Raw genomic sequence first — 19,296 nt, forward strand, 5'->3', positions numbered from 1 at the left:
AAAAAAAAATGTTTGCTTTCCGTCATTCCAGTCTATACAGACGTAAGCTACAAAGCAACAACGCAAAACAATTTTTGACTATTGCTGAGTAGTTAGCCAAAGACTGAAATGTACCTTGCAGCCACGCTTTTTGGGTCGTTAATCCGTTCATTTCGAAGCATGCATACATATTTTTTAAGTAATAACCAGAAATAAAGTAGTTAAGTGATGCATTACCATCAACTTGCACTCACCATTGCAAATAAACAATTAACTTACTGTCTCCAACAGTGTAGCCGACAAATACACTTTGTCTTACTGTTGAAAACAAGGGCCCCTTATTGTTCCTTGGTTAGGCTGTGTTCTCTGTATCGTAGATTCAACCAATGATAGACGACCTCGTGAACGGTACGGTCCGACGCGTGGAGCTGGCTACGGTATACCAGAAGGCCACCACGGTGATTATGGGGGTACAACAGCTGTATGGGAGCGGCAGTGTGTGGGAGGCAATGGTTGGGAGGATGAGTTTTCCCGTCATTGATCCAAGGACTGAGGAATGGCAAGCGTTCTTCAAAGACACGCAACTGTATCTTGTACAAGGAAGGTAAATAGCGACGGTGTGGTTTGTCTTTAAATTATACGAGTAACTCAATTTATACGGGCATAAAGTAGGTTTATTGCTATAAACATATTATGTTGTTTGTAGTTGGCCTGTGGTGGTCGTGAAGACTGGTCAGTTTCTTGAGGATTCCCCTATGTGGTACTCAGTCGGTCCCATCGTCAAGTCAATGAGCGCTGTCATGAAGAGTCAACTAGAACAGAATAGGAAACTCGAAGGTGACGCAATTTCCAATCATTCAGATGGATCCTAGGGAAAGCACCTGTTCCTGTTACCAAAACTACGGAAATTATTGCATTAATTATATTTCAAATTATTTTTTTTACAATTGCAGAGCTAACAGGTAACAATTCTACGATGATGACAATGATGCGGTTTGTGGTGAACTATTCTCCGGAGATTGCCGAAGCCACCATGAACATGATGCAGAATACAACCATGGTAACGATGTTTGAAATGTCGAACAATAACCTTTTTGTGCAATGTTACCGCATTTATTTTATTTTATCGTAATAAAAATAGATAATTTTTTGAATAATTTTGAAGGTTCAAAGATACATATCGCAAGGGTTTACGATGGATTCTTTCTGCGACAATCACTGGCTCCAAGAGATGAACATGCCAGATTACGTACCCGTGGTAACCATGGAGACAATGATATGCTCCACCAATTGGACAGCGATGGTGACCAAAGTCGTGTCCGCGGTGGATACAACTAATGTGGCAAACGAGGTCAGTGCATTGACAAGATCCCGTGTATAATATTTGTACCATTGTAAGTTTAAATGACTGAGATGGTTTAGTCAAAATGAATGCTTTAAGTTTAGTGCTATCGATGACGTTTTCGTAAATAAGTTGATTTACAAGTTGAGTTTTAATTTCCTGTACCTTTTGGTTATATGTGAAATATGTGAAAAGAAAATTAAAAGATTTTTGCATGCATTTTATATGAATTAAAAGTAGTCCAGATACCTTGATTGAAGTTTATTCATTGAAATATAACGGAGGGGAGGGTCCGTTATATGTTTGTGTTTATAAGGAAGAGATCGGATTGTTTTGTAACTTAAAGGCTACTATAGTATAGACAATATATAAATGTTTTAATTTGCAGGTATGAATAAAAAATACTGGTATATTATATAGTAATTTTTTTTTTCGTTTTTTAATTGGAAATAACAATTTTAGACATAAATCATCATACCAATTTTCTATGGAGTATTCTAATATCCATATCTACTCTATATTTGAAAAAGATGATGTTGAATATGCACGAAAACACCTGAACTGGTAGACAAATATTCACTGACTTCGATTCTAAAACTGGGATTAATGTATTTCGTAGCTCTTTTTTGCATCGGGTTCGGAGTTTTCTCGTATGCGGGAAAACCAAATCGTCACGTCGTCTGTCGTCAGTCACTTTTACGATTTTTGATAAAAATCATGGGCAAATGGACTCTTTGGTTTATCCTTTACTTGAAAATTTTGTTCTGGGGTATTGTTGGGTGGATTGATATCTGTAAGTTTAAAGACAGGTGAGATTTTGCTGATCAGTGTGATATGCATATACTCTGGTTTGCACGTTCATAAAAAAAATTCCTTTTAAGCTTGGACGTCTGGTTTAAGATAGGTTATAGAAAAAAAAATTATATCAGCAACTATTAGATGTGGTGAGATAAAACTTATAAATGATAAGAAGTACTTATTTATGTTAACTTTGTTGGTTAACTTTTTTAATTATCGTAGCTTAGAAACATCTACTGATATGGCCTATAGCCTATAGAAATGTTTTCTTTAGCATGCCAATGCCAGTTTACTGTTTGATTACTTGCAATTGATCCAAATCAACCTATTTTACAGATTTCAACGTACATGAGCCATAGTGACCCCAACACAGACTTTGACTGGGCACAAATGGTGTACAACATACAGGGCATGGTGACAATGGAGCAGAATTCAGTGACGAACATGATTGAATCCATTCAGTCTTTCAATTTTAGCCATGTTGTTGAAGCAGTAGAGGTGATGATGAACAAGATGAAGGCACCAATGATGCCCCCAACAGATCAGACATCCAACATCATGAATACGCTGAATATTATGAATATGAACATGATGAAGTACGGGTTGCGAATTTATATGGCAATCACTTACAGATGTTAAAAAATTATAAAAAACTAATTAACCCCTTCACGGTAACTGCAGTACTGCTCTTTTGCAGGGCAAAATGACATAGTAAGTTTGGTGAAGTATGACGTAATGTCAGTTGTTTCATTTACGTCATTTAATTATCTACCTACTAAAATTTCGGCAAAGTATATCATTTTGCCCTGCAAGAAAGCAGTACCGCAGTTATCATGAAGGGGTCTATTACCATAATACATGTAAAATTTGATCTCTGAATTTGAATAGAGGCTTTATTTATAAAGTATTTTGAAAAAAATTAAGATATTTGACTTTACTAATTAATGTCTCCTCAGTACATGTATATATATGGTCTTGACCAGGGCCGGGTATGTATTAACTGAATATCTATATGTAATACAGTGTGGGAGCTAGTCTAGTCCCTTCTCTAGAACAGTTGGATAAGCAGCTAGAGAATGTGACAGAGTGGAGGATAGTCAGGTATTACGTCAAGCAGTGGGCCAGTCTTATCAAGCTCGGGACGGAATTCCTGGAGGGTAAGCTGATATGCTTAGCCAGAGATTTCATACAATTTCTATTTGATTTTAAAGTAAATGAATAAATTTTAAAATGCATGAATAAGAATGTGACCTAGCATGCATTGATTATTTTGAAATATCTGCATATCATAACATTAATCTAAACAATGAAAGTCTGTAAAGATCATTTAAAAATTGAATTTGAAGTAGTATTTGAATGTTTATGATAAAAAATTTTCATTGAAATTTGTAGGTTCTACAATGGATATAGATAAAGTGCTGAGTGATTTGTCCCCCACCATTGCTGACTTCCTGAAAACGGTCAACAGCTCTGCTCCGGCTCTCTTCTCTGCTCTGGAAAAAATCACACCCAATCCTAGCATGGTACATGTGATATTGGAAATTTAAAAATTAAGAATAACATATCATTCCATCTACCCCACTTACCCTTCATTAACCACTTTCTATGTTAATTATATTGTAATTTGTGGTTTATAATGCTAGCATCTGAATTTGTTCTTCCACAAAGTTAAATACAATAAAGAAATAGTATGTGCATGATTTCATTCTACTCATCTGAATGGTTTTTTCTTTTTACACTAGTTATTGAACAAGATGTTGACAACAGACTTAGCCCAGGTGTGTCATGGTGTGAGGGTTTCCGACCTCTTGGACAGTCCCGCTCTGGCTCCCTATGAAGATCACCTGTGTCAGGTGGACTGGTCCCAGGTGTTCAGAGAGGTGCTCAATAATACAGGCCTAGCAGCAATCGTTAATTTTGATGTAAGCTATATAAAATATATAATTTGTCACGTGCTAAACAGTTTTATCTTATAAAAGAACAAAGTCTAAGCTCAGACATTGTCCACTGTTGAATGTAATTAAAAATGTGGTTAATATAAAAGATGTTTTACAGAGTACTTAAAGAATTGATGAAGAAACTTATTGAAATTTACGATAATCATTTTACATGAATGCAATATTTTTCTCACAGCTAATCAACTTCTTTTACTTTGATATAGATGGACTCTGCCTTGCATTCTGAAGTGAATATTAACTGGAATGAGACCTACTATCAGACAGAGAAGTTCTTCATGGAAATCGGGAACTTGTTGTTTAATTCTTCCAAATTAATTTCATCTTTGGAGAAGTTCTTCCGCTCAGACTATGGCATGACCTGGGATAGCTTCATGCATTTTGTCAATGCAACACAGCACATGGACTTTTCTAAGTAAGTACTGTCGAAAACAGTTCATAAAATTTCAGAATGGGGTATTCTTCATGCGCGATAAAATTCTTTTTGAATATCTGTAAATGGGAACCTTCCTTTTTAAAATAATTTGTTGTCAAGGTACCTTGATGTGAATGGTTATCAGGAGGACATGCTTTTATTGTCCATCTAAAAGTATTGAAATATTTTTGACCTGCCCTGTATTGAAATATTTTTGACATTCTTTGGTTGTAGACTGACAGAACTAGCTGGACAAGCACCTGCTGTGATAGAGATGTTGAGTAAACTGAGTGGGAATTCCTCTGAGTTGTCTTCCTTCCTTAGCATGGAGCCCCAGCTGCTGTACCAGTCTTACTCTGTGCAGCAGTTTATAATCAATCAACTCCAGCACTTCAATGGTTTGTGCTGAATTCAGTTTCCTGTTAGAATGGTTAAATTTTGATTATTACTTTGGAAGTACATATCTTGGTTGAATAATAAACAGTCAGCATAGATGTTTTGGCCTGTTCAGAGAATTTTTCAATTTGATGTCATATTTCATGTACTTCCATTAAAAAAAAGTTGAATTGTTTCAAATCGGACAGGATGTGAAGACATAACCTTCAGAATTATTGCAATCTTTTGCAGACTCCACACACATAACCTTGACCACATATTTTAACTCACAAGAGCTGGAGAGGCTTATCAACCAGCTCTCCGATTCTCCTGCCATGAGTGGTGTTCTCTACCGCATCATGGTCAATGTGATGTTTGATCCCTCAAAGGTAACTCTAACCATTCCGAGTATCATTTGAATAATCTCAATGTTGGATGGAGATGAGGTTAAATAACATTTACATAGGCTGATAAGACATTAAAGGCTAACTAAAGGTAATGTTAAGCTTGCAGTTCTATTTGAATATCTTGAAAACTGCACCATGACACATGTATAGTTGAAAGAACTATTCAAATGATTTCTTCATTCACCAGGCTTAACCTTGCATTTTATACTTAATTTCATTAAAATTAAAATCGGTAGAAGTAACCTGTTGTTTTATATTTTGATAGATGACAGACCTGACCAAGTCGGTTGAAAAGTTTTGTACAGACCCAGATTTTCTGACTCCATTTGTCTCGCCTGGTGATGTCCAATCAGCAGACAAGTTACGAAACTACATATGTGACACTACAAACATGAATGTGACTGTCCTATTACATGAGCTCTCTCAGATGAATGGATTCCCTCAATTAATGGAGGCATTGCAAGTAAGGACTGCTACATGTATACCCGCAAAAGCAATACTGCTATTACCATTTAGTCTTAAACGTTGGAGATACCTATAAATCATGTTTTAATTTTTTTTAAACTAATGTATAATTATAAATCCATTGATGTTAAATGTGTGGATTTTGTGTACTGTAGAAGACGGGTGGCTTTCCGTCAGTCAATATGAGTGTGGTGGTGGAGCAGTCCCAGCTGATGTCTCGACTGATCACGGACATCATTACCCACCCTCCCTCCATCAGTCTGAGTGACAACAACGCCTGGTTAAACGGGTCACTGTACACCCAGGAGTTTACAGACTTCCTACAGAGACTGACCGACAAAACCACATCCACAGACATACTCCAAAATGGACAGTATGTATTGTAACTGCTCTACAAGTACAGGTTGTACTATATTGTACTTAAAACCACATGCATACACTCTTTCACTTTGGAGAAAGTTTTTTTTTTACACCTTTAATGATTATAAGTGGCATATAATGATTTTTTTAGGATCATGTACATGTATATCATAGATATTGGTGGTGACCTTTCAGCCAGTATAAATTTGACAAAAACCATCAATGAATTGTGAGCTTTCAATTTGTTTGACTTCACTTTAAATAGGTTAGCTGAATTGGCCAATCAAATCCCAGTTATTCTGGACATGATCAATAAGATGACTGGCAATTCCTCGGCACTTTCATCTGTAATTTCCATGGAAGCACAGCTAGCCTACCAGACCTATACTATCCAACAGTTCATCATCAAACAACTGCAACTCTTTAATGGTAAATGTTTCAGATCTCTAAGATATCATTTGATTTTGAGCAGTTTTAAAAACTACAATTTGCTTTGATTCTGTATTGTGAAGATTTATGTGGAAAGAGTAATGATTTTGTTTCAGATTCCACACACATCACACTAACCACGTACTTTAACTCCCCTGAGCTGACCCGACTATTAAATCAGATCTCGGATTCACCAGAAATGAGCGGAGTCTTGTTCCGAACATTGGTCAACATCATGTATGATCCCCAGAAGGTGAGGGCATTTAACCTGATAGAATTCAAACTGATGTACTTCTATGTATAATGGCATTACTATTTATGGAGCTCTCTTCATAAGTTAAAAATTATGAAATTTGTGGGTTTTTAAAAAGTTTTGAAGGTTTTAAAATCCAGATTAACTTGTGTTATATCTGAAGAAAATACTTTGCCTCCAGTATATTTGATTGGTTTATTTGTTTACACAGACACAAACACTGACAAACAGTGCCATGCGCTTCTGTACAGACCCGGGTGTGTTGACACCTGTGGTGGATCCCAGTGACATACAGGGAGCGGAGAAGCTTCGTAACTACGTGTGTGACACTGTAAACATGAACATCACGGTTCTTCTGCATCAGTTATCAGAGTCCAATGGCATCCGACAGCTGATGGAAGATCTACAGGTTAGAGGAGTGTCTACTTTAGTGCTACATATATGTCATACATGTATCTGAAAATGAGCTTGGGTGGAGTTTCTGAATGAATATGTATGCACAAGAAGAAAAAAATTTAATATATATTACACATCTCTGTTTTGCTTATGAAGTATGTCCATATATGGTAATAATAATTAAAGTACTAACGAGAGATACACAACAGCTACTTTGAAATGTCCTCATTAATTCTGTAGAAGACGGGTGGCTTTCCGTCAGTCAACATGAGTGTGGTGGTGGAGCAGTCCCAGCTGATGTCTCGACTGATCACGGACATCATTACCCACCCTCCCTCCATCAGTCTGAGTGACAACAACGCCTGGTTAAACGGGTCGCTGTACACCCAGGAGTTTACAGACTTCCTACAGAGACTTACCGACAAAACCACATCCACCGACATACTCCAGTAAGTTCAGTGATCTGCCTGCAGGTTTTTTTAATATCAGATTTCAAAGATTAATAAGTAACTAAAGAATCCTCTCGCAAAAAAATTAAATCCTTAAGTTTTTAGTTTTTATATTGAAAATGTTGGTTGAAATTTTGGGAAATATCCCCTTTGTTTGATTAGAGTAAACTGATCTGTTTGTTAACTGTTTGTAGGAGCTTGATGACAGCAGCCTATCAGAAGCCTATCCTGGACTCGCTAACGTCCGCTCTGTCCAATGTGACAGAGTTCCAGACCGCTGTACAGGTCACGGACTGGATCTTGGCTGAGCTCAAGGAACAGGTGCTGGCTGGAAACCCAGGTAAGTCAGTTGCAAATACACCACACAGTCCTGTGTCATTGTGTGTGGTACTGTTAAATATCTTTTACTAACATATTGAACATTCCTATGCAAGTTAATGATTTGAATGTTTCATTGCAGATGCAATGAAGAACATAATGGCAGAGTTTGCAGGTTACCCCCAGATGGAGCTGCTGCTGAATCTCCTGGACCAACTGCCCCACTTCTACCAAACACTGCTCTACAATGTCGTCCATCACCTGGAAAAGGTAACATGTATTAGTGTTTAACTGGATGTCTGTAATTCAGTATTTTTATTCATTATTTGGATTGCTCTTTTCATCTCGGAGTTCAGAAGTGTAACTTTCTCTAGGAAACTACTTTATGATTATGATATAATAACTTTAGTTTCATATATGTAATAGATATTACAGTAAAACAGTAAGGCTTCACCATGACTATTTTGTTGACAAATATTTATAGTCTGGCCATTATTACATTCACACATATTGTTCTAGCAATGCTATATACAAAACCTTAATAATTCCAACCATTCACTATATATTATTTAGTCATATATTGATATCTAAATCTATATGTTACATGTAATTTCCAGTGATATTGATAATAATGAGACCTGGGATTTTGTGTTTAGGTTCCCTCCATGATTATTTCAATGACGGAGAGCTGGTCTGGGTTCTGTAACCAGACAGAGACAATGATGTTTGATGATCCCTCTCTCGCATTCAGTCCCAAAACCTTCCTCAAAGAACTGTGTCAGTTGGATTTCACAGAAATGACAAATGAAGTGATGAGATATCAGGTATGTTTATCCTTCAAGGTTTGCTATCATTTCACTTCTTCCTTACTCCCAACCATCAGACATCGTTTATTTTTCTAACAGAAATAACTTACCTTGATTAATTTGTCAGGTTTCCGATAAGACAGCTGCCTCCTCTCTGAACGTCAGTGCAGGCTTGGAAGATATTATACAGAAGATAGAAGACATTGTTAAAATGATCAACTCCTCCGACATCGACAACCTGCCCAAGTTCATGCAGCTGGAGGTCTGGAACAAAGCCTCCTCCTCCTTTGTCAAATCACTGACCGACCCTAACATGATCAGTGTGTGAGTAAAAAAATCAGGTCATCCTGGTTTCTAACTTGATACACATTTCTTATCCAAGCTAATTCTATATACTCTAGCTAGTATTTATACATTAAAATCAACCCAAAATTCAAATTATTTCAAAATTCTATTGAAAAGCTTGCTTATTGTTTGATTCAAGTTTGAGTCGCTGAAAGTTCGAGATTGCTGTTTAGAAGTTTCTTTATTAAATTTTAAAAGCAAAACCTAAAGTAATGAATTAGAAAACTACAGTTTGAACTACGCATTTGTTGTGTGTTGACAGTTGGATTGGGGGTGTGGTAGGAGGTGTGGCCAGTCTTCCTTCCTCTGCCCAGGTCAGTAAACAGCTGCTGCAGGTCTTTGATGCCTCCTTCACCATCATTAAAGCTTTGTGGTCCAGATTCAGCGGCCTCAAAAACGGTGATTGTTACACAATTATAATGATTAAATTATGTTATTTTCATTGTTGGTTTTTTTTTTAACTTAAGAATTTAGATTTGAATCATGTTAAGTGAACTTATGAATAATGAGTTTGTTAGTCAGAGATTGCAACATACAGATTTTGTATATGAGTGATCTACTTTTTATTGTCATTTTACCTATTAAGGAGGTAAAGCATTGAATCCTCTGTCAAAGTTTATGTGATAGTGAGGTGTTATAAGGCTAATTGACATTACAGACACAATGCTTGATTTGTTTGAACTCCTGAGAGGAGCAGACAACACTCGCAGATTGTGGGAACTAGTACAGCAACCGGGAGCCATTGAAGTACTCATGCACTCTGCAAACACACCACAGGTACTTTTGTTGAATACATGGTATAACAAATTAATGTGAAGTTCTTATATATTTTGTTTAGCAGTGATTTTATACATGTATTTGTTCCATTCTAGTTTAACGTCCTGGTTCAGAAGAACATGACAGAGGCAGTGCTGGACCTTTGTGATCAGTCACGGGGAATGTTTACAAGGATTTTCTCCGCCCCCGCGGGCATGACCGTTGACCTGACAGACCTACAGACCAGACTTTGTACTGTCAACTTCACCCAGATACCCACAGAGTGGGAGAAAGTTATTGACTTCAACACCGTTCAACTAAAGGTAAAGATATACTGTTACAAGTATTTGAAGACTGAATTTCTGATATTTTTTTTTAAAGATTAGAGTCATGAAAAAATTGTCTTTATGTCAATGTTCAAATAGAAACGAGAATAAAATGATCAAATTTACAGCAAATTTTGAGATAAATATCCAGAATTATGAGCTTTATACACTAAATTGAAAGGAGCTGTTATGGAAACAGCTTGAAACTAAATTGTAATGATTGTGTTCTTGTGTCCTTGAAAATTTGGCCCTTTATGTCTGATTATTAAACTTCCACAGCTGGATCCAAGTTACGAGCCATCTGTGAACTGGACAGAGGTAACAGTGTTCTTTACAGATATGACCCGCATGGTCTCTGAGTGGGTGGTCCAACCCCCAGCAGTGACCGGGTACCCTACTCGCTGGTCCAATGAGTCCTATTGGCTCCACCTGTTCATGCAGCAGCCTGTCTCCTCAGGATCACTGACCAACATCACATCTCAGTAAGTCACACACACCCACCACCAACCACTATCTAATGCCAAACAAATGAAGTTTTACAAGATATATGTATACATCTCAACGTTTACTTGGGTATAGAATTTTTGAATTAAGCCTGTACATCTGTCGTAGAAGTACCGTATAACGGGTATTTTTTACGTGCTGCTAATTTTTACGAGTTTTATAAATCCGTAAAAATTAAACGCGTAAATTTTGACAGAAGTAAAAAAACACCGCACGTAAATTTCTACATCATACGTATGAGAGTAATGTTCATGACCTTCAGCTCAGTCCCTGACGGCTGTACATGTACATGTAGGTATATTTGAGCATTTTTGAACACGTGGTGATAACAGATAAATAGGAATCAGATCTTTCATTCAGTCTTGAGTATTTTTTAAAACTACGTATAATGCCACGTTAGTAGCTAGATGTCTTTTTTGGTTGGGAGAGAAAGAAAGAGAGAGAAAAAAAAATTTGAAATGGAGTTGTCTTTCTTTTATTCCCGGTAAATCGAACTGAGACGAGCACATGGTGTACATCAATGATGATACCCAGATAAATAGGAATAAGTAAAGTGTATATCACATATGAAATAAAGTTAAATGTATAAAGTAAGGATGTCACTTGTACATACAGTAATTAGGATGTCCTACGCCTCTAAATATGCTAAATGACCGTTATCGCCTGTGGCAGTGTTTATATAGTAATTATCGTGACCAAGCACCTGTTACCTTTGGCTGTCTTCTACCCTTATTTTTGGCTTACTTTAATGATTTGTTTTTCACTGAACATCGTTTATATAGTCTATTATATAAATTAGATAGCACACAGTAGAGAAATTGAACAGACCTAAAATGCCGCCACCGACTTCAAAGGTCTGGAAATATTTTAAAAGAACTGAAGTTTCAAAAAACGTAAAATGTCAGCTGTGCGAAATAAACTTATCCTATACGGGGGGAACGACAAACATGTTAAATCACATTCGTCTTAAACATAAGGAGGAATTTCTACAAAAGTGACCAAGGTTTTACAGTTAACACACATTATGTTTTTACCTTTTACCACAGATGATTTTAATTTTTACGGACATGTCCAATTCGTAAAAATATAACGCGTAAAAATTCAAATCATCCTGTTTTATGACAAATTCGTAAAAAATCACAGCAGTAAAAATTACCCGTTATACGGTATATCATGATATATTGCAGATGAACATTTTCTCTCTATTGCATGATAAGATGAATACATAAAGATTAGATTTCCTTTTCATGGTCAATACTTTTATTTACACTGAGTGTTTTCTCGCCAGGTTGAAAAATATTCTGGATTCCATGTCCCCATTCCTAAATCAGGAGCCAATCAGAACATATGGCCTGTTCCTTGAAAAACTGCTAAACGTGACCAATCGCGAACTGGATATGATGGCCGGCAGGAACTTCTCCAATCTACAGGATCTTGTACACTATGTCCCAGCTCTGGAGAGGTTAATGATGGCTCTCAATCTGAGTGAGGCAACCGCGGAACAGTTGATGTTGGCTCCAATCAAGAATCCATCGGAACTTGTCAGGATGATGACCAGTGACCAACCGCTGACCGTGCTGTGTTCGACGGAGTTCTGGGACAGACTGGTCACATGGACCAGCAGTGTCAGCCCCGTGTCCTCTACACTGTGTCATCTAAATGACTCTGACGTCATTAATGTTATCATAGATTCTCTTAGAGTCTCGGACCTGACTGCAATACTGAAGAATGAAACAGCAAATGAGACACCAAACTGGATGAACATTGTCGGTGAAGTCATGCACATGGTACAATCCATTGAGAGACTTGTCAACAATTCCAGCTCTCACTTAGATATAGGCAATGCTTTTAACAATGTGATAAAAGGTTACACCACACAGAACAGTACTGATGATTTCACTGCTCTGTTCAAACTGTACGGAGAGCTGGCGATGATGTTTAACAATACAGAGGCCTGGCAGAAGATCAACGAGTTCCTACAGACTGGAGAACTACTGATGACCTCAGCAATCAGGTTCATTGACCATATGGTCACGCTTGACCCAAATGACATCAAAGGAATGATATTTGGCTTTATGAAACCAACAAATAAGGTACCAAACGTCAGTTTCCGTTACAAATTTTGATTATTTTTTCTCGGGTTTTATACAGAAAAAATCTTTCAGTTTAAGGTATGTGTTTAAAGAACCAGTAATGAGAATGCATAGAATTTTAAGATATGGATTGAATCATTCTTGCTTTCCCAGATTTCAGAGCTCTTTATGGAGGGTGTGAGTTTACAGGACATATACAACCTTACATGTAATGCTACAGCTTGGAGAGAGCTGTTCTGGTTCCCTCCCTCCACCAATGTCACTGCACTGACCAGTCTCATTTGCACCCTGAATGAAAAAGAGGCTGAACAGTTCATGGCTACACTGATGATGGTAAATAATAATAGATTTACAGTTATTGCTCTTAGTAATGCACTGAAATATCTTCAATATTGAGCTCTTAGTATAAATACAACAAATAAAGCAAAATACATTTTTTTCTTCAAATATTTGTATGTAAGATTTCAATTGATATTCATATGCATATAATACTGTATATAGTTTCAAATTTATAAATGAATGAACCCCCACCCCCTAAAAAAAAAAGTTTCATGAGTTTTATTTTTGTTTGTTTTACAGAGAAATCAGACTCTTCCTGTTGTTGACATCCAGCATTTCCTGAATACAGTGGAGCAGCTCAACAACAAATTTGCCCTCTACCTGAATAAATCAAGCACAAACTTTGGCATCAATATGACAGAGTTCCAGAAACAGCTGGAAATGGAAGTCGCAAATCTCCCCAACACTGCCAACCCTCTAATGATGTCTAGGTATAGGACAGCTAAGCTGCCTTGAAGGCTTTTTGATTTATTTGAATATAGGTTTGAAGATAATTTCAAGTTTCATCAATACTGCTGAGCACCAATTTTTTAGATTTCATTGGTGAACGGACCCACCAAATCAAATGTTAATGGAAGTTTTAAAGATGACAACAATTTGTATTGATGGAGGCATTGTCCACACATTTATGTATCCCAAAAAAACTCTGAATTTTACAAAAGCGCAAAAATCATTGCCAACAAATACTGATGAATCCAGAGTATCAACTATGAATTTTCTAATTATAGAATTCAGTTTTCTGCAAGAAAGCGAAAACTTAACTGTTGAATGAGAACTATAACTGTAGCAGTTCGCTGTCTTCTTTTCAGCTTGGACGGATACTTCACCGCAATGAACTCCTCGGACTGGAGAGAAGTGGTAGCTGTGGTAAATGGAATGTCACTGTGGCTCAAGATGTTGGGAGCCAAAATGGAGAATATTGCCAGTAAGCATGTGTCTATTTATTGCTCTTCTCACTGAAAAATAGTCAAGAAAGTCAAATAACAGCATTTATTATATATCCATCAATTTGCTCCTCTTGAATCTTGATACTGTTTATTTTACATAATGTGATCCGATTTTTCGAATTCCATACTGTTGGCTTCTGATTCCATATCACCACTCTCTGAAACTGATGACGTAGAGTTCACTTAAAATAACGTCTGTATTTTAGCACGTTTTAAGAGTTCATTTAAAAAAGCTGTGTTGTATAAGTAAACGTCATACTGTACAATTGATTTTAATAATATTGTTATGTAATGAAAACTTTAAATGGACAAGGGCATATTATAATTTTATCATTTCTTCTCATTTGATCTTATGATCTACCCCAGGCAACTCGGTGTGATCCATCCTTCGGGATCAAGTTACTGTTATAATAATATATATGTGCAGGTGCATTGTATAACTACAATAATGTATTCTGACCCATGTACTGTTGATATCTGATGCTTCAGCTCAGCCCCTGAGTCTGGCTGTGATCCTGGGAGGAGCCAGCACAGACCCAGCTGTCGAGTTTATCCTGAGTAATGAGTTTCTGGACAGTATCGGAGACCTCAAGGTGGACCCCGCCAAGGTATAGAAAGACGAGTCCTAACTAAATGCTTTGTATGATATTTTTAGATATTCTTGACTTGAAAATCAATTGACCAGCAGTTGAAATGAACTGTTCGTGGATAAAATAAATGTGATATGTAAAGCATGAATAAAATAGGATAATGTCTTGTGGACCATTAATTGTGTAGTCTGTACTTAACGCTTTTCTGTCTGTTTATCAGTTGTCCTCGGCGCTCCAGAATTTGACGGCCTCAGGCCATGTGTGTGAGGCCATCCTCCAATCTCTGTCCTCCCCGGCCACTGAAACTACACTGAAGAAACTCCAGGGTCGACTCTGTAGTATCAACCAGTCGTCTCTACTGGAGGCTGCCATGACGGGATTCCTAGCCAACCATCAGTTTGCAAAACAAGTAAACAGATGAATAATTATTTAGTTTTGTAGAATTTTACTTTTACCTTTTTTAACTTCACCATTGATACACATGTACTCTTTTCATTCAAAAGACCAACTGCATCATTTTTGCTGAAAGTTTTTAATTATTTTTACTTGCATATGACACATAATTAACATCTATTTGATATTATTTGGGGTATATTACTTTTGTGATCTGGTCATTATGAGAGCACTGACATTCATCCTGTAACGATACATTCCAGTTACAAGCAGTGGTCAGTGAGTCAGTGAGTGGACAGGCCGCCCTCAACATGACTGCATACAACCAGGCGGCCATAGAATTCAACAGAGCCCTGACAATGCTGGTCTCCAGGAACTGGGTGGGAACCAGTCTAGACGACATCTTCAACGTCTCGGCCCTGCTCAACTCAATACACAGGCTGGAAACCTCCTTCCAGAGCGAGATGAGCCAAAACCTGCTCAAAATGTGAGAAATTTTCTGTATCTTTAAAAATATTTTTTTCTTCAGAAAGTTAACTTCTGATCTAGCCTCCTTAAATCATTGAAACATTTAAGTATGACTGAACTTTAATCTTTAACTTTGAAATTTTTTTTAGGGCACCAGTCTTGTTGCAGTCTACTCTTGGTGCTATTCCAGATCCATCAGTTGCCAAAGTTATAATGACTGTCAACATGTTTCTTGAGTTAGCTAATGACAAACTGCAATATTTGAAAGGTATTGTTATTCAGTAAAAATGAATGCTGATGTTCATGTATATCACCAAATTTTCTCTAGAAATAAACTTAAAACATACTGAAAATCTTTCTTTGGAACAAGCATCAAAGTGATTTGATATTTTGACAGGATCCCTGGGAGTAAACAATGTGTTCCAGAACTCTTCTGCCCTAATAGATTACTTCAATGCAGTACAGAGCTTGACACAGAATGGAATTCAGGAAATCCAGAAGATGAATTTTACTAAGGTGAGTTTTTTTATTATGTGTTCTTTAAACAAAAAGGCAAAGTCTCCAGGGTGTTCAGTATGTTGTATGCTGTATAGTGCTGCATGATCTATCTTTTGATATGAAATCAGTGTATACAGTAATAATTGGTATACAGAGTATAAGTCAATATCGGTATGTATGAAATAATTATGAATTACATCTCCCACCTTCTTCAATTTTCTTTATTTTGACTTTCTTGATCCATTTAACTCTCTCATTCTGTTTGTAGCTGATTGACTCCTTGATGAATGTGGGCTCCATAGAGAACTACTGTAAACATGGGACCATCAGCCAGTACTTTGAACTGGCCCCCGACTCCCCCTGGGTGCCCCTACTCTGTGCCAACTATGGAGGCCTTCTGAGTTCTCTAGACAATCTCACAGATTCCACTCACATCTCAAATCAAGTAAGTACAAATGTACATGTACTCATTTTGATAAACCAAAAACAATTAAGCATCAAAACTATTGTATTTGATGATAATACATAAAAGGATAGAAGTATAGATGCTGATCAAGATGAATGTTTCTCAAAAAGGTGCTTTTTCCATCCTCAGTTATATACATTATAAGGGCAGATTGAATATCTGAGATATAACCAAATTTGCATGCATATATCACTCAAGATCCTCACTACAGGGTGTTAGACCTCTTGCTCTGTTTGTAATGACATGGATGTGAATTTTTCAGTTGATGGAGATCTGGAACTCCAGCCATGCAGCCGTGGACTGGAGTGAGTTCAGTTGGAACATGGAGACCTTCAGTTCCCTGATGACGGGGCTGGTGGAGACACCCCCCTCCTTCTCCCTGACCGCCCTACTGGACACCAACTACACCATGAACATCATCTCAGAGTACATCCAAAACCCACAGAGGTAGGCTCAATACAGACAGACATCATTACAATCAGAAAATGGTGATGGTAGATGTATACTCTTGAAACTTACATAAGCTTAATTTGATCTCAGTATCTCTTTTTTGCTCTCTGTTCTTTTTGTTAAAGTGAAATTGAGACATAAAAGAAAAGGAAAGCTAATGTCTGACTTTATAGCTTCAGAGCCTGAATTATATATCTTCATTTTAAATTACAGAATTATGCAATTTCTTTTTACCTTGTCAGAAAAACATATACAATTCTCTTTTTCTATCTGATGATGATTAATGTTGTAGAATCATCGAGTTCATGCTGCAGACCAGTTTGACAGACCGACTCCCTCCCATTCCTTACACCTTCAGAGGAATGTTCAATGTGCTCACAGAGATGCTCAAATTCTTAGATGGTGAGCAGTACTTTGGCATAGTTTCAATTTTCGCCTTGTTTTATTTACCAGGGTTATAGTGTTTTGTGTTAATTGACTCATCTTGATTCACTTTCATGAACAGACACCAATAATGTAAATGGTCTGGCAGACATCTTCAACACTTGGTCATCACTGAATACAAGATATGAACTGGCCAATAGTCGCTTCAATAAGCTTGTCATCTTGGTGAGTTAGCTTAAAATTTATACAGTCTTTGATTAAGTTGTACAGCTTCTGAACTTAATCTTTATTAAAAACAGGCTTGAATGATTAAATGGGAAATACTTTGTACTTTTCCAGCTGGAAGATCCTCAGAAAATGGTGGAGTTCTCATCAGTTTTCTGTAGCTCAGGAATATTATTTGAACTTCAGAGGTACTTTCAGAACAATGCTCCGGTTGTATCGGAACTTGTCTGTACAAAGTCTCCAAACAGCTGGTACAGTGAACTCCCAAAATATGCCCTTCCAAGTGATGTCTTCACCAATTATGTAAGTGTTCAGCTGTATTTAAATACAATTAATCTTAAATACAATGAAACATGTTTATTATGAACAGCAATTAAATTTTATTGTGACAGTTAATTTTATTTCCCCTAGTCTTCTTTTAACCAGAAAATTCTCCCAGAATGTGTTTTACTTTAATCATATTGGATGCAATAAAAAACAGTCATCAATTTTTTGTTAAATACCTTCTCATGATTTGGTAAATGGAATATATAACTTATTAAATGGATAATTTTTCTTTGCAGTTGTTGGCCATATACAAAACCCAAACTGGAGTGGACCTGGTTGCCGACCCTGAACCAGTACCATGGAGTGATCTACTGAAGGAGATCCAATATGTGCTGACGGCTATAACATCTACCAATAACACCCGAGACTGGCAAATGTTCCTCCAGAAACAAATCTCTCTAAGTGATGGCATTAAACAGTGAGTTTCTGTTGAAAAAATCCATGCTATTTAAGTACACATTCGTAAAAGAAAACTGCTTCTATTCTTTACATCATGTTTATTTATAGAGTTATGGACTGGATGAGGTTCTTTGAACAGGAGCTCCACGTCAATATTGGCGAATTCTTTAATGTTGTTTACCCCATCAGTAAACTATTCAATCAGTTTATGGAGCGAATCAATGGTACACTATCATCTGATTAGATCAATTTTGATTCTCCTAAAATAGAATTTTCTGGTTAAAACAAGGTATCTATAAATTACTCTTATATATATTATAGGTTTTGGTCATGAAGTACCTGTCTCGGCATTCCTACCTGACAGTGCAACTCTGGCCAAGTTGTTAAATGATGAAGTGAAGCACTCCTCTGCAGCAATCTTTGTCACAGCCTCCATGGATCCACAAAAGGTACAGCTTCTTGACATTTGTTTGATGTGTGTCCACATCTACATGTCCATCACACTAAAATATGGTTCTATCATCCTTTTAAAATATTTTGAAAATTCTCAGGGCAGTTCTCAACTCAAATTCTTAAAAGACATGTGCATGAGTTTGAGTTAAAACTTTAAGATAAGGTTGAGTTAAAACTTTAAGACAAACAAAAAATTAGATGAGGAAAGTTGGTGATGGCAAGTCCAGATCCATTCATTGCCTCAAAATGGAGACATGATGATCATATTTTGTCTTTTGTAAGTTTGTGGCGCTCATGATGAGAGACAACTGGAATGAAACCATGTGTGACCTGACCCAGTTCTTGGCCACTTTCACTTTCCCTGCTGAGACAGATGTAGAGAAGATACAGTCAGATCTCTGTCGAGACCTGGAGGAGCCCACGTCCCTGATTAACAAGCTCTTACAGGACATGAACCTAAAGGACCTCATCAAGGTAAGCTGTAAACCTGGTGAACTGTAATTTTAGTAATTTATAAATCTGGTAAACTGTTAATCTTGAAAGATGATAAGCTGTAAACCTGGTAAACTATAAATCTGGAAAGATT

At 36.9% G+C, this 19,296-nt stretch overlaps 1 protein-coding gene across 6 annotated transcripts in view; it reads left to right on the forward strand.

Moving 5' to 3' along the window:
* LOC105332408 (uncharacterized) overlaps window positions 1-19,296 on the forward strand; it is a 61,514-nt gene that overhangs the window by 15,371 nt on the left and 26,847 nt on the right. For 4 of the 6 annotated variants that reach the window (XM_066067484.1, XM_034455858.2, XM_066067485.1 and 1 more), the window contains 43 exons: window positions 357-583; window positions 686-816; window positions 933-1,039; window positions 1,145-1,330; window positions 2,456-2,715; window positions 3,143-3,276; window positions 3,512-3,642; window positions 3,862-4,041; window positions 4,281-4,489; window positions 4,724-4,887; window positions 5,117-5,253; window positions 5,537-5,734; window positions 5,892-6,109; window positions 6,362-6,525; window positions 6,642-6,778; window positions 6,990-7,187; window positions 7,415-7,623; window positions 7,818-7,963; window positions 8,084-8,211; window positions 8,598-8,765; window positions 8,875-9,071; window positions 9,355-9,491; window positions 9,751-9,869; window positions 9,965-10,171; window positions 10,454-10,656; window positions 11,967-12,771; window positions 12,925-13,104; window positions 13,351-13,541; window positions 13,920-14,035; window positions 14,547-14,665; window positions 14,868-15,056; window positions 15,304-15,527; window positions 15,658-15,776; window positions 15,906-16,024; window positions 16,275-16,451; window positions 16,735-16,919; window positions 17,215-17,324; window positions 17,428-17,531; window positions 17,646-17,834; window positions 18,095-18,276; window positions 18,366-18,481; window positions 18,579-18,706; window positions 18,993-19,184. In XM_066067484.1, the coding sequence (XP_065923556.1) occupies window positions 357-583; window positions 686-816; window positions 933-1,039; window positions 1,145-1,330; window positions 2,456-2,715; window positions 3,143-3,276; window positions 3,512-3,642; window positions 3,862-4,041; window positions 4,281-4,489; window positions 4,724-4,887; window positions 5,117-5,253; window positions 5,537-5,734; window positions 5,892-6,109; window positions 6,362-6,525; window positions 6,642-6,778; window positions 6,990-7,187; window positions 7,415-7,623; window positions 7,818-7,963; window positions 8,084-8,211; window positions 8,598-8,765; window positions 8,875-9,071; window positions 9,355-9,491; window positions 9,751-9,869; window positions 9,965-10,171; window positions 10,454-10,656; window positions 11,967-12,771; window positions 12,925-13,104; window positions 13,351-13,541; window positions 13,920-14,035; window positions 14,547-14,665; window positions 14,868-15,056; window positions 15,304-15,527; window positions 15,658-15,776; window positions 15,906-16,024; window positions 16,275-16,451; window positions 16,735-16,919; window positions 17,215-17,324; window positions 17,428-17,531; window positions 17,646-17,834; window positions 18,095-18,276; window positions 18,366-18,481; window positions 18,579-18,706; window positions 18,993-19,184 (7,740 nt within the window). Of the gene's footprint in view, window positions 1-356; window positions 584-685; window positions 817-932; window positions 1,040-1,144; window positions 1,331-1,993; window positions 2,115-2,455; window positions 2,716-3,142; window positions 3,277-3,511; window positions 3,643-3,861; window positions 4,042-4,280; window positions 4,490-4,723; window positions 4,888-5,116; window positions 5,254-5,536; window positions 5,735-5,891; window positions 6,110-6,361; window positions 6,526-6,641; window positions 6,779-6,989; window positions 7,188-7,414; window positions 7,624-7,817; window positions 7,964-8,083; window positions 8,212-8,597; window positions 8,766-8,874; window positions 9,072-9,354; window positions 9,492-9,750; window positions 9,870-9,964; window positions 10,172-10,453; window positions 10,657-11,966; window positions 12,772-12,924; window positions 13,105-13,350; window positions 13,542-13,919; window positions 14,036-14,546; window positions 14,666-14,867; window positions 15,057-15,303; window positions 15,528-15,657; window positions 15,777-15,905; window positions 16,025-16,274; window positions 16,452-16,734; window positions 16,920-17,214; window positions 17,325-17,427; window positions 17,532-17,645; window positions 17,835-18,094; window positions 18,277-18,365; window positions 18,482-18,578; window positions 18,707-18,992; window positions 19,185-19,296 lie in introns of those variants that run through there. The other 2 variants (XM_066067488.1, XM_066067486.1) reach the window with 2 other exon arrangements.

This window comes from Magallana gigas, chromosome 7 (genome assembly GCF_963853765.1).
Source record: "Magallana gigas chromosome 7, xbMagGiga1.1, whole genome shotgun sequence".
Classification (NCBI taxonomy): domain Eukaryota; kingdom Metazoa; phylum Mollusca; class Bivalvia; order Ostreida; family Ostreidae; genus Magallana; species Magallana gigas.